Consider the following 15,971-nt stretch of genomic DNA (forward strand, 5'->3'; position numbering starts at 1 on the left):
TTATTTTTCTTTAAATACGCGATTCCGCGACAGTAATGATAACTGGTAATGAGAGTAGTCACCTAAGCAATTGACCAAATATTGCTTAATATTTTAGTCTGGCGTCTCGGTTTCTGTTGAAAGAACCATTACACGGACTAATTAAAATTATCATAATTATATATTTAAAATATATAAGATTATAATTTAAATTGATAATAATTTATGTTTATTTATTGTGTTTCAGCGTGTGGCAAACCAGACGCTCAGTGTTTCGACACAACCGACGGTAACGGTGGAGGGCCCGGTGTGTAAAATGTCTCCACCAACGAATGATGTTACCAGCGGCGTAGTGGCGCCGTCTGATAATCTCATGCCACGAGTTCCTCCTGCGGCAAATCCTACCATCAACATCCTTCAGCCGCACAAGCGTACTGCTAATGACTTTATCTTCGGTAAAGTTATTGGCGAAGGAAGTTTTTCTACCGTAAGTTATTTTGTTTATATATTTATTTACCAGAAACCTACAATCCCTACGTAAATACCCCAGTATCAAAAAAATTTTAAATTAAAAATTCATGATACCGAAGTTAGCCAACGTCTAATAATTTTTTCATTATTTTTAAAAACAATAAATTATTAAAAAAAAAATATTTAAAAAAATTGCACTTGTAGTTTTTTTAATTTCCTACAAGTGCATTTTTTTAGATTTTTTTTTTTTTTTTTATAATTGATGTAGAAAAAAAATCCCAAAATTATTAATTGTCTATTAACTCCAGGATCATAAATTATTCTTTACTCTCTTAATAAAAAATTAAGACTTAAATATAATTAACATAATTGTTATTGTATTACAGGTCTACATCGCCAAAGACATCCATACTAACCGAGAGTATGCTATAAAAGTGTGCGAGAAGCGTCATATCATAAAAGAAAAAAAGACTGAGTACGTAAAACGTGAGAAAGAAGTACTGAACATGTTGGCTGGTGCAAGACACTCATTCGTAAGATTGTTTTGTACCTTTCAAGACGTCGACCGACTTTACTTTGTACTGTCGTACGCCAAAAACGGGGAATTACTTCCTTACATCAACAAAGTCGGGTCATTTGACATCGAGTGTACCAAGTTCTACTCCGCGGAAATTCTCCGCGGATTGGAGTACCTTCACGGTCTTGGAATCATTCATCGCGATCTTAAACCCGAAAATATTCTTCTTGACGAAAAAATGCACATACTGATCACCGACTTCGGTAGCGCTAAAATACTCAAAGACGATCCCGATACCTTGACAACAACAACCACCGCCACCACAACAACAACAACCCAGTCTGACGCTAGTGATAAAAATGAACGACCTCGTAGACGCGAAAGAAGAAATTCATTTGTCGGTACGGCGCAATATGTATCACCGGAAATACTCACAGACAAACCAGCATCCAGAGCATCTGATCTCTGGGCTCTTGGATGTATTATCTATCAAATGGTATCAGGATTGCCGCCATTTTATTCTAAAAGTGAATATCTCATTTTTCAACAAATTCTCAAACTCGACTACGAAATCCCAGATGGTTTTTGCCCATTGGCTAAGTCACTTGTGAGCCAGTTGTTGATTATCGATCAATCGCAGAGACTTGGCGCCCAAGATGAACACGGTGCTGGATATCCAAGCATTCGCGCTCACCCATTTTTCGAGGGCGTTGATTTTGAGACACTCCATGAACAAGTACCGCCATCTATTTACCCATATTTACCTGGTACGTCTGAGCACGAAGAAATGCGCTCCCATTACCGGGTACCAGATCATCTAGAGCCGGGTCTTGATGACAAACAACTCACAAGATTACTCGGTCTTGGTATCGGTCAAGAGACACCTGAGAAACCAGTGCCCGTAATATCTGTCGTCAAAAAACCCAAGCAGAAGGCGTCAAGTATCGTCGACTTAACACCTGGAGAATTTAAAAGTCAACTAGAGGCTCAGCGTGCGTCTAATCAGTGGCATCCTTTTGTCGATGATCAAGTAATTCTCAAACAAGGTTTCATCAACAAACGCAAAGGACTTTTTGCTCGAAGACGGATGCTGCTACTGACCACCGGACCCCATCTATTTTACGTCGACCCTTTCAATATGATTTTGAAGGGAGAGATTCCATGGAGTAAAGAACTCAGAGTCGAACCGAAAAATTTCAAAATTTTCTTCGTTCACACGGTAATTGTCTACAACTTTTTTTTTTTAATTTCAATTATAATTAATTATAAAATAAATAATAATAATACATTTTTTTTATGATTGCAGCCTGACAGAACGTATTATCTCGAAGACCCTGAAGGTTTTGCACTAGAATGGTGTCGAGTTATCGAAGAAATGAGAGTTCACTATTACGGTTTGCAGGAAAACAAAAAATCACATTAATGACAATTTATGTAAATGTCATTGCAGTAAATGTATACGACAATTAATGACAGTTCGCAATAGTGTCACTTCTATATATATATATATATATATATATTTTTTTTTTTTTTAAGTAAAAATCGTCAGTTATGTATATAACTTATTTATTTATGACGACTTTAACTTAAAGTACGTATCCAAAGTAATTATTAAACATTTTTAAATAATTGTTGAATTAATATATAATTAAAAAACAATCCGTGAGTTAATTAACGTTAAAAGCTTTAATACATCGCCGTAAATGTGCGTAAGATATATAATTTTAAATGCACACTTATTATACGCATTTTTCTCTACTCATTTTAATTCATTATTATTATTATTATTATTCTTATTATTATTATTATCATTATTATTATTATTATTATTATTAATATTATTATTTAATCATTCCTTTGTAAATATTGTAAATATCGAGTTTATAAATCGGCTTTGTTGAATAATTAGTAATTATAATCATAGAGTTAATTTAACACGACATAAAAAAAATATATATATATACATATATATGAAATTCAAGTGACATTTTAATAGCGGACTACTAGTAACACAATAATTTAAAAAAAATTAGACAATTTAAACTAATTATAACCGAGATCTAAAAAAATTAATAGATACTCAATAATTTTTTAGTCAATAATTAATTAGTTAAATTAAATAGTAAGTAAATGTTATGTCGCGAAAGTGTTTATTGTGTCGTATAAAAATATTAACATATTTTAAATTCATTTTCATTTATAATGTATGCCGTTACTTAATTTTTTTTCTTTTTTTTTTTTTGTTAATTTATATCAACGATTTGCATTACGTTATATAATTTTTCATACTGTAACAAAATTTGCGGAGTAAATTCGGAGTCAGACTCGTTATTTATTTAAATTTACTTCGGAGGGGAATTTAATTTAACATTCAAATTTCGAATCGGAGTAAATGCGAATTTTAAAAAAATCCCGATCACTTTAAAATGACCGCAAAAAAAAAAATTTTGACTTCGAAACTTTGATTAGTGACGGAGTTAATTTTGATTAATTTAAAATCCGTAATCACTCCGAATTTACTCCGATTTTTTTACAGTTCATTATTATCATTTAATATTTATTTAAAACATTCTTCATTATTTATTTGTTCGTTAAAACATTACTATTATTATTCATACGTGTCAATGCAACTAGTATTATTGTTATAGTTATTGTAATTACTATCTGACTTGAAAAAAAAAAAAAAAAAAAAAAAAAAAATTATTATTAACAAATAGATACTGCAGTTGCTGTGTTTCTATTGAACCGGCAGCAGTACTATCACCTTTTATGTAAATACTGCCGTGTTCAAAATTAAAATGCGTAGTACTGACTCACGTGACATACAATCGAGTTCAATGTCCATTTGTTGTATAATATTTATATGTTAATTAAGTGCGTACATGTACGTACGTCTTGTAAATAATTTATATCTATCTATCTCTACATATACATATATATATTTATTTATTTATAAATCCGTAGATAAACGAGTGTACAAATAAAAGTCTCATTATAAAATCTAAATAAGCAAAAGTCAATAGCTCGATTGTATCGATACCTAAAATTTTTTCTCAAACGTTAGCACAGAATAAATCAGGGTATTTAGAAATATATAAGTCAGAAAATATATACCGAGTCAAGCTGCTCGAAATAATGATTTAATTATTTATTAATTAAATAATTGTCCCCGGTGCCCAATGGTCGGTTCAAAAAGACCGCTTTTGACAGGTCATGTAAGGTCTGGGCGGGCTGCGCGACCTCATGTATATATTTTCTGACAAATTGTATTTCTAATTTAATTATAAGTCATATTTATATATATATATGTGCAATATTAATGTTGAGGAAAAATTTTATAAATTAATGTCGCGTTTAATTGCCGGCTTGTGCGAATCAAAGAGTATTTATAATAAACTTTGCTCTATCTACGTTTTATGTAGGTACTGCAAACTTTTTATCTCAATACCTCGCAGTAAGCCGGTGATTAATTACTGGTACTACGTCATTAGCCAATAAAATAATTAAATAAATTTTAGACCTCGATATAAAATTAATTATTGCCGTAGTTAAGATACTTTAATGTTTATATAAATAAATAATAATTATAATTATCATCAATTACATAATTTGGCGTAATAATTTTATGTCTACTGGTTATTGTTTGTGTTTTTTTTTTTCGATGCAAGTCAAGATTATAATTAAATTTACAGTATTATTAAATGTATGTAGACTAAGTGTGTACTTTTATGTACGTTATACACATCATTATTACACACATACTAAGGGCGTATTATTATTACTATTATTATTATTATTATTACTATTATTATTTTATTGTTAGATATAACTCTTTGCGTTTTATTTCTGCGCATATATACCGCGAGTTATATTTAAGATCATTTGATTTAATAAATGAATAATGTATGATTATAATAATTTGTGTAAAAATTTAAGTATGATGTGAATGTTAAAGCCCTATTGACATATGATCAATATTTCAATTTATTTATATTAAATTTCATTGAAATGCTAAAAATTGTGAGTTATTTTATTTACCTTTTTCCATGATAGTTGTAATTATTTTATAGAAAATTTTATATTTAATCATTATTTTTTTAAATTTTTATTTCATAGTCGTTTTCTTTTTTTTTTAATTATGAATTTTTATTTAAATTTTAAATTATTCATATAATTTTTTTATTTCTTGTCAGTTTAATTTAAAAAAAAAATTATCAGACGTCGACTAACCAATGTCATTACCAGGACAACGGGATGTACTCTTAATATTCGACTGATCGATAACGAGTTTTTATTTTTTTTTAATTATACACGCGATGATGCTGAAGTTAGCAGACGTCTAATAATTTTTGAATTTCTTTTTTAGACGATTAAATTAATAAAAAAAAAATTTAGATAAATTGCGCCTATGGTTTTTAAAATTTTCTACGTGTGCATATTTTTAGTTTTTGTTTTTTTATAATTGATATGGTGAAAAAAAAATCCGAAAATTCCTAATTGTTTGCCCACTCCAGGATCATATACACGCGGGCTGGAATGGATTTAAAAAAAAGCGACATCTATGACAAAAACGCGGGATATTCAAACAAAATTAAAAAAAAAATGTGAGTGAATATAACAGATATTAAACAATTTAAAAATTGTTAATAAATTGAATAAGTAATTAATAAAATTAAATTTAAAGAATTTTGAAATTAATAAATGCATTTTTTATAAATATTATTATTTAAATTATTTACTCTATTGATAACTTTAAATTTGTCTAATGTCTACATTCACACTTGTAAAAAAAATTAATCAAATAAAATTAAAAAGCAAACATTATTATTATAAGAATTTTGATCCATTATAACCAATAAATAAAAAACAAATCAATAATTTTTTTTAAATTTACTCACGCTTCCCGCCATTTCTATTTTCCGCTGCCAGTGCAAGTGCATTACCATCAAGAAATAAATAAATTAAACACATAACCACTCACTAAAACAATTCAATTATCACAACTAATTAATCACCAAATTATCACAATCACTTAATTATATTATTTATAATAAAAGAAAACACATTTAATTATTTTTATTCCCGTTTAAAAATTCCGACGCCAGCATGGCGCTGAGTAACCCGAGAGCCCCGAGAACTAAGCCGACACAATTTAATTTATTTAATAACTTACACTCACGGACACACATTTATTTAAATCACAAAATGTTCATCATTTGATAAAAAATAATTTAAAACAACAGTACATTTATAATTGAGTGTGGCAGTAATTAAAAGAATTAATTTAACTGAATAAATTGAGAACGACAATGAGAGAGCGTCAGGCGGAGAGAAGCTGACTCAGAATAATTTTGCGCATGCGCGTCTAAATCTACTGCGCAGGCGTCCCAACCGCTCCCACAACTGCGCAAGTATTCTGAGTCTAACTTCATACTGTTGCCATCGTAATGACGCCAGCCGCGTCTAGCTCATGATTTAATAAGCAAATAATTTATTTTTTCGGTTATATTTATTAAAACAAGTGTCTATAAATAATATTTGACGGTCATTGAACATTTTGTGATAATAATGAAGTCGGTATGTAAAATATAAGTAGTAAAAGAACGCTTTTAAATAAATCGTGTCAGTGTTCCCACTGTCGAGCTATCGGTGTTCGTTGTCGTTCGTTTTATTAATTTAAATTCAGTGAAAATAAATTTTATTAGTTATTATTTAAATGAAAAAGTATTGAACAATTATCAGTGAGTAATTTTGTGTCAGTAGATAGTTTTTTTTATCAAGTGATGTGAAAATTTTTTTTTTTTGTGCAAGTTATTTTTTGCCGACATTTTTAAAAATCATCTTGAAGTTAGCAGACAGTTAATAATTTTCGGATTTTTTAGAAATGATAAATTATAAAAAAAATGATAACTAAAAATATACACATGTAGGAAATAAAAAATGCTATAAGTGCAATTTTCTTAAATATTTTTTTTTTTAATTTATCATTTTTAAAACAACCCAAAAATTATAAGACTTCGGTTAATTACTGACATTTTTAAAATATACTTGTTATTTATTTTTTAAATAAAAAATGACCGTTCGTGAGTAGTGTTTTATTTTGTAAGTGATGTCAGTGTTTTTGTGCGGTAAACTTTCGTGTTGTTTTTTTTTTAATATTTTAAATATATCTATCAAATTATGTCGCCATCTTATTTTGATTTACGACATTTAATTTGTCTTCAATTTCTAATAATTTATTTTTCAAAAATTTAAGTACCGCTCAAGTAATAAGAATAATTAATAAGTTATTGTTCAAAATTAAAAAAATCCGCGTATAATTTTTAATCTAATTAATATAATTATTGACACAAGTAAATTTTGATAAAATTATTAAATATCAATTTTTAAATTTCGCGCTAAAATGCCACCACTGTGTGGCGCTGTATTCAACGCTAAAATTTGTACTAAAACTAAGGCGGTCGAATGAATCGCATAATCGATTGTTTTGTATCAACTGACGGTCCAATAGCGGCAGCCAGTATCATCGACAACTTCAGTAGTAGTCCAAATTCTTCTTTACGTTTAAATTGAAACACAGTAACGCAGTTAATTCGCGGAATCATTCATAAAATTTATTGTTCATATTAATTGTTTAACTAAAATGTCCAGTGTTTATAAAATTTTAATTGTGGAAAGTATCTGTGGTGTCATTAAGTGTTGAGTGTTCAGTGTTAGTGTGAAGTGTTGCTGATGGCTGATGGCTGATGCTGATGCTGACAACTTCCAAGTTCCTGAGCAAAATCATCTGGCATCGTCTGGTGGGAAATAGCAGTTAAGTGACGTTTTTTAGCTGAAATACACTTGGAGCAATTTAAATCAAATCTCCAAGTGTATTAGGACACCCTTCTGCATATTATTTCCCCACCAAGGTTTGTTCAAACACTCAAGTGTTTTTTTTTTAATTTTTAAATATTTTTTTATCATATTCTGCCGCCATTTTATTTTGATGTACGATTTTTAATTTGTTTTCAATTTTTAATAACTTATTTTTCAAATATTTAAATTTACCGCGCAAATATTACTTTACCTCGAGAAGTAAATAAGAAAGCCTCAGTTCACATATTTGTTGACCTCGGCTTGGTCTCGGCTAACAATTACATGTGATCCGAGGCTTTCTTACCTTACTTGCCTAGATGGGTAATATACTATTTAATCACGCCAAAGAAGTATAACTTCTAACGCGCGTACATAAGTACACGCACCCACTTTCTTTTCAAAATTTTACTCTAGTGGTCCCTCTTAAATTAACAAGGATTAAAATTAAAAAAAAGTAACGCAACAAAAAATAAATTTATATTTATTTATTTATTTACTCAAATGGAAGGCAATCGATAAATTTGCAACAAATAAAAATAAATAACACTCTCTCTAGCAATAATTATATGACCGTTACTTAAAATAATTTATTACATAATATTCATATTTGACAATTTTATTTTTTCACTTACACCATTCTTCTATATATAATAATCATTCATACAATATACATATAAATAGTCATATATATTTCAAGTAATTGGGTCTGGTACACAAATTATTTTTTATTAACAAAATGTCAAGCACTTGCAATAATTATTGTTACGTCACAAAGACACTCGAGACTTAATTGTTTTTTTTTTTTTATTATTAATAATAAAACTACCAACAGAATTCGCACAGCCCAATCGCAAATAATATAATCGTATACAATAATAATAATAATTATTATTTCAATTATAAATCATAACAAATTAATTATTAATTATTAATTATTATTTTTATAATAAATATTTATTATTATTATTAAGTAACGATCCTTACCGCGCGACTCAGTCACACAATTATTCTTAACCGCTGAGTAATTATTATTATTATTATTATTATTATAATAACATTTTTTTAAATTAGTTTGTCACACTACAGTTTTTTTTTATGAATTATTAATTATACATTAAAATTACAATAATAATATTAATATTAATGATAATAATGATAGTAATAATATATTACAATATTTTACAAAAACAATAATTAGACGATTATTGTCATGGCAACGAGTGCTGACGGTACAAGGAAGCGATATGTGGCAGCTAAGGATTATTTATTTTATTATAATAATTTAAATATTAATTATTATAAATATTCTTTGACACATCCGGTTAATTAATTTATTTAAATTATCTTACGATAAATCGAGTACGTAATTTTATTAAATTTAATTGAAAAAAAAAACAATTTTTTTTTTTAACTAAAAATTATGGGCATTATTTTTAAATTTTTAACAATCAATTGTAATTTTAAATTAATCAATTAATTTAAATGCATTTTTTTTTAATTTATCGATAATTTGATTTTATAATTTTTAATTAATTCGTTGTTTTGTTAATTAACACGAGTGTTGAGCTTTAAATGCATTGTTCTTGAGAGAAACAGCGACACCGGCATGCAAATGAAAAAAAAATATATATATATATATTTATATATATAAAAAAAAAATTTTCTTGGCTTAAGAAATATTTATTATTATGAATTAAAAGTAAAAATTTTCTTAGGGCTAAAAAAAAAATTTCTTAGCTCAAGAAATTTTTTCTTGCGTCAGAAAAATTTTTCTTGAGTCAAGAAAATTTTATTTTTAATTCCTAATATAAAAAATTTCTCAAGGCAAATAAAAATTTTCTTGACTTAAGTAAACTTTTTTTTTGCACCAAGAAATTAATTTTTTCTGTGTATATTAGCTCTTTGAACTTTACTTATTAATGAAACGGAAATGAGGAACATAATGTACTTGGAATGTTGGCTACTTTTGTTCCTCTTCTACTGCAGAGAGAACGTATAGAGAAAAGTATATAATACAATGAAATATAACGCATTATTTGTTTTTTTTTTTTTTTTTTAAATTAATAATAATCAAATAAAATATTTATTATTTATCGAAACACTATTATTAATCGTATTGATATATTAGTATGTATTATATATTCATATTCATTAATTATTAAATAAACTTTTACTGCAATCGATTATTTAAATTATTCGATTGATAATTTATGTATCTATATATCTAAATATATTTAACTAGAGGGATATATCGCGTTACAGACTACGTAAGTAGCGATAGTTATTCGTCCTTAGAGTGATAAGTACCAGGAACTATAAGGGCCGGTAATTTATTTTTAATTTTGATACTTCTAGATAAAAAATAAATATATAAATTATTGAAAAAAAATTTTTTAGGCCCTTAAGGTTCTTCGAGTAGGTTCGAAAAATTATAAGGGCGAGTAATTTTTTTGTTTTTAAATTTCGTGTGTCTACATAACAAACACATCAATCAACAGAATTATTTTTTTTACGCCCTTATTATTCTAGACAGGTACCAGGAACTATAAGGGCCGTTAAAATTTTTTTTTTTTTTTATACTTATGAACAAAAAAATTTCTATTGATTATTTGAAAATAAATTTTAGGTCCTTAAGGTCGGCCCTTATCTTAAGGTCCATAAGGGCGAATAAAAAAAATTAAAAATAGTAAATTTGTTTTTTTCTATTCTTATATTTTCCAATGAAAAATTTCCTGATGAAAAAATTTTTTTTTTAAATACGCCCTTATAGTTCTCTGAGTGGTACCAAGAACCATAAGGGCGAGTATTTTTTTTTTAATTTAGATACTTCTAAATAAAAATATTCATCATAAAAATATTCAATTATAAGAATATTTTTTGACGACCTTAAGGTTTTCCGTCCCTTTTTCTGACCTATATAAGGACGCATATAAAAAATTCAAATAAATCAAAATTTCTATTTTTCATTATCTAATTTTATATAAAATAAAAAATAGTCAATTAAGAAAAAAAAATTCCACGCCCTTATGTTATAACTCGCCCTTACGGAATCTATAACGTGACATCTCTTTGGATATCAGCCACAACGCACCATTAAAAAAAAAAAAAAGTTCTTACTACAATCGCAAGTAAAATAACAATTAAAAAAATTTATTATTTAAAAATATTCGTTCTCTCTCGCATTGTGGCAGTCACGATAAATCTCCCGTTGCTGCGTCTAACGCATTTAAATTTAAATATATAAATAGACAAATTACAATCAGATGATACGATAAATGTTAATTGATAGTGGTAATATTACTATAAATAATTATTTCATTATTTATTCGTTTGACAGTTTCAAAGCATGGAATGTCACAAAACTATAAATAAATATAACACTGGGAGAAAAAAAAAACAATGTCGCGCGATGCCGTGCCCATTATTCTCTCCTATCGACGCTTAGCGCATTAACTCGTTCTCGTATTTATTATTGATTATTAATTTTACATTATATTTAAATATATATATATTCTAGAATCACATACTCTGGCTTATAAGTTATACTGCGTCGAAAAATCATGGAAGACTCGATAGCTTTTTTTTTATTATTATCATTTTTTTTTTTTTTTAATTAAATTAAAGGCATTGATGAAAATTTTTATCAATGAGTCTTGATAATGATTATCAGGCGCAGAAATTTTTTATTTCTTTTTCTTAATTATGTGATTATTTTTAAAGGGCAGCGGTACCGTTTTTGGACACTTTAGGGCCAGTTTTTGACAATGAAAAATTTTAATTAAAAAATTTGTACAGAGATATTTTTATCACTTTTTGATTAATTAAAATAAAATATTAAATGTCTAAAAATGGAGCAGTAGCCATAATTGGTACTTCTATCCGAGATGTGCGAATAATTTTAATTTTTGAATTACTCCATTCAAACTTGGTCGAATAATTCGAATTTTTCAGTAAAATCATATCAGTATGATTCAAATTTTTAAATTTATTTAATAAATTTCGTTAATTTTTTAAAAATTAATTAATTAAATTTGAATACGCTCATATCAGTTGAGTCATTGCATATTTTCAAAGTGGGAGGGAGGGGGTACTGTCGAAAATGCCCTTGTCGATAAATTTCAAATCGAATAGTATTATATTCGAACACGATCCCGACATCCCTAATTTCTACCCAATCTGCTATGAGATTTGAATTCTACAATTATCATTTTTTTTCTGATCTGGTATTTTTAGCACACACTTAACCTGCAGTTATTACAATAACTCAAGCAATTAACACACATGAGGTTGAGTAAAACTTATTTTTATAAAACCTCTACACAGATTAATTCTTTGGAGAATTTTTAAAACCACCGTCAACACTCGCACTTCAAGTCTTTCCAATCGATTCGTCCGATTTTATTTTTTGTTGTTCCCTAGTTTTTGAGACTGGCCATAAAAAATTATTATCAATGATAATAATTATTATCACGACCAGTTTAATTTTTCTCAAATAAAAATTTATAAATTTCATAAAATTACGCGCACTTATTTTCCAGTCTTGGTCCACGATAGCACGAAGCTTTGTTTTTTTTCCAATAATTATTAACAATTATTTTAAAAATAATAATAAAAATAAAATAAATTGACTCATACTTAATTACAGATTAAATAAACTGACAGCTGTCAAGTACTAAAACGTTTATAAATTTTTAAAATAATTTAATAAAAAATTTATCTTTTTTTTTTATACAATAAAAATTAATATTTTTTTTTAAACTACATAAGTACATTTGATTAGAGCATCGGCAGGACCATCAGACTCACATCTATCACGACGCGTTCAATGTTTATTTGACACGACGATAAAATAATTCAATTAATTAATTAATTAATCAATTAATTTTTACTGCTAAGTACAAATGGCCAAATCCCAATAGTATATTTCGGGCTAGGTCGCGAAGTCAAGTTTGTCCCAAGTGAGAGAAAGATCAGAGGACATTTTAAAATCAGAGTCTTCCATATTAAAAAGATCAAAGGGATCTTGACTGTTGGCAAGAAGCGGATCGTAAAGATCTGTTACTGTAGATTGAGCACAAACTGGTGATGAATTGTTGTGATTATTGTTGGACTGATTGATTGTTGTCTGTTGCAAAGGTGGAGGCGATTGCGGCATCAAGGAGTCAAGCCAATCAGGATCATCCATATCCATCGGCATGTCACCGAGATCCATAAATTCTTGTGGTGCTTCGATTTTAACTCCCAGATCACAATCCAACTGACCAAAGTCCATCGTGTCCAGGGTTTCTAGATCTAAACCTAGTTCCTGTTTTTAAATAAATAATTAGCAGACGTTAATATTTGAATAAATTAAAAAAAAATTACGTTCGGTAATCGATGGGTTTTAAAAAAAGAATATTTACCTTGAGGTCAAGATTTGTGTTATCGGAAGACGTGACTTCTTGTGGAGGTTGCGGATCAGGAGACCCCTGTTGCACAGACTGTGGACTTAGAAGCATCGCGGTGTCAAGTTCAGGATTTGAGTTCAATAAATCAGCGGTAAATGATGGAATTTCGTCTTGATGCTGTCCGTGCTGATGTAGAGCACTGGGTAATTGCACGGAGAATGTCGCTAATGGTAATGGAGGAGGTACAGGGGGCGAAGATGACGCTGGCGAACTTGGACATCCGCTCTGACTGATATCCATCGCCATTGGACTTATAGGACTGGCTGCGGTAAATACTAAATTTTGTGTTGCGCTGTCTGCTGCCGCTGAGAATACTAAATTTTGTTGCAACTGACGGTTCGGTGTGGTTGGAGTCGCTGGATCTTGTGCCGCACTAGGCGGCAATTCTCCATTTTTTATTAGAATTTCTAGGACATCATCCACTACTTGACTCTTTATGTGATTTTTTTGCACTGGTTCGATTTTAACCTGAAATTTTTATTATAAATTTTTTTAATTAAATAGTATATTGGGTGGCTAGGGGTTAAATAAGATTTTAGGCGAGGGTCAAGTTGACTAACGTCATTTTAAGTCTGAGTTCATGTTTTGTACCATGTCGCGATGTATTTTTTATATTATCTACATTGATACTGAGAGTTTTAATGTCTAGAGTTGGAAAAGAATTTCCGTCTCTCCCTTCTCCAAACAGGGCAGGAATAAGTTAAGTAGCACAAGGACAGTTTTAAGATGTCTTAAAGATGTCTTTTAGAAAGAGAAGGAAAATTTTGTTTGTCTGTCACCTTTTTTGGTGTAAATAAGACATGCAAATGTTGGTTCCGGAGACTAGATAGAAAATTTGTGTAGTTTTTCCTATCATGTAAATTGAAAAATCGTTTCGATTGCTTATTTTACTACTTGTTGTCGTCACTTGTGTCAAGTCTCTTAAGTAGATATTTTTCAAAAATTTTCAGTGCAGGTCTAATGAAAAAAATAAAAATAAATACCTTTAGTAATTTAGCTGCATCATCATACTGTGGAGGTGACGATTTATCTTCTATTGACGTTATCGTCGTGCTTACAGGCCGTTGTTGTTGCTGTTGCTGTTGTTGTTGTTGTTGCTGCTGCTGCTGCTGCTGCTGAGCTTGAGCCACAAGTGCGCCAAGTAACGACCCGTTTATTTTAGTAGGTTTCGATAAATTTAGTACTATTGCTGCTGGTAATTGAACTGTCGTATTGCTGTTATTGTTATTACTATTATTATTATTATTACTAGTATTATTATTATTATTAATATTATTATTAATAATATTATTGCTATTATTATTATTTTTAACTTGATTCTTTTTATTATTAATAGTAGTCAGAGTTGCGGAGTCTAATATCGTCGTACTATTTGGCTGCGATTGCAGAAAAGCAGCGAGACTAGCTTTAGCATTTAGCTGTTGGAAGGCAGCATGTTGTTGCTGTTGTTGTTGCTGTTGGTTTTGTAGCCGCTGGTTTTGTTTCTGTTGCTGCTGGTGCTGCTGCTGTTGCTGTTGGAGATGTTGCAGCTGCTGCAAATGGAGGGCCAATTGTTGCTGCTGCATTTTATTTTGTAGATGATGCTGGAGAACGAGTTTCTCAGCTCGCACTGTTGCTGGTTGAGTTTGACGGATTTTTTGTAATTGTTGCTGGGATATGTAAAGCGCCTGTTGTAATTCTTCTATACGTTTGCGTTGTTCTTTTATTATGTCATCACCTAAAATTATGTAGATTATTATTGTCGAATTAATAGTACGCGGGAAATTTGAATGTGTTTTGAATAGGAGTAATAAAATACTTTAGATTTTTTTTTTTTTATTATGATGATTTTATATTTTTTTTCGTATGGAGAAAAAAAATTTATGAGAATTATTATCAGGTAAAAATAATCATTAGTTTTAGTGGAATAAATTTTTACGAGTTGACATTAACATTAAAAGGTCGCGGAAGTAAAAAGATGTTTTTAAATTTAAAACTAATACTTAATATTAATATTTTTAGGTAGATATATATTTATAGATACGCAATAAAATTTTATCATGATAATGGTGATAAAAAAAAATATTTTAATGATTTTTTGAAATTCTGAGTGACCTTGAAAAATTAATTTAATAAATTTAGATTTTTTTATCATAATTAAATTTAAATATTTTGAGACACTTTAATTTTTAATTTTTTTTTTCTAAAATGGATGAGAAAAATTTGACATTTTTTTGCAAAATTTATGACATAATTTTCGATAAAAAGTTCTTAGTTAGTATTATAAAAAATCCGTAATTTATTTTTAATCCAAATTTTTCAATTAAAAAAAAATTTTTTTTTTTTTTTAAGACCAAAGTATTTTTTTCCAAAATCGAAATTTGTATTTTTATTAAAATACTCGTAAAAAAATTTACTCAAATTTGGGGAGACTGAAATTCTAAAAAGTTTATGATACTAAAATTAGTCCTTATAATTTTTGGATTTTTTTAAAAACGATAAATTTGAAAAAAAAAAAAAAAAAAAAAAAAAAAAAATAAAATAAAATAAAATAAAATAAAATAAAAAAATCAAAAAATTGTACATGTAGTTTTTTAAATTTTCTACATGTGCATATTTTTATTTTTTTGTTCAAAAGAAAATTGGAGTTGTTAATTGTCTGCTAACTTCAGGATCATAAAAATTTCCCCTGTCTCTTAGACCAGGCTTAAAACGAGTAA

General features: G+C 28.4%; 2 protein-coding genes across 3 annotated transcripts in view; one reads left to right on the forward strand and one right to left on the reverse strand.

Moving 5' to 3' along the window:
• Positions 1 to 4,950, forward strand: part of LOC103579399 (3-phosphoinositide-dependent protein kinase 1) — a 112,912-nt gene extending 107,962 nt beyond the window's left edge. For both annotated transcript variants that reach the window (XM_053739062.1, XM_008560785.2), the window contains 3 exons: positions 227 to 466; positions 837 to 2,186; positions 2,274 to 4,950. In XM_053739062.1, coding sequence (XP_053595037.1) covers positions 227 to 466; positions 837 to 2,186; positions 2,274 to 2,390 — 1,707 coding nt within the window. In that variant the 3' untranslated portion in view covers positions 2,391 to 4,950. The remainder of the gene's footprint in view (positions 1 to 226; positions 467 to 836; positions 2,187 to 2,273) is intronic.
• A 3,452-nt stretch (positions 4,951 to 8,402) lies between these two features.
• The window catches only part of LOC103579398 (myocardin-related transcription factor A), a 29,024-nt gene continuing 21,455 nt past the window's right edge, over positions 8,403 to 15,971 (reverse strand). The window contains exons 8-10 of the mRNA XM_008560784.2: positions 14,256 to 14,989; positions 13,228 to 13,740; positions 8,403 to 13,130 (exon numbers count right to left, since the gene is read on the reverse strand). Of these exons, the coding sequence (XP_008559006.1) occupies positions 12,756 to 13,130; positions 13,228 to 13,740; positions 14,256 to 14,989 (1,622 nt within the window). The 3' untranslated portion in view covers positions 8,403 to 12,755. The remainder of the gene's footprint in view (positions 13,131 to 13,227; positions 13,741 to 14,255; positions 14,990 to 15,971) is intronic.

Source organism: Microplitis demolitor, chromosome 5, assembly GCF_026212275.2.
Source record: "Microplitis demolitor isolate Queensland-Clemson2020A chromosome 5, iyMicDemo2.1a, whole genome shotgun sequence".
NCBI lineage: Eukaryota > Metazoa > Arthropoda > Insecta > Hymenoptera > Braconidae > Microplitis > Microplitis demolitor.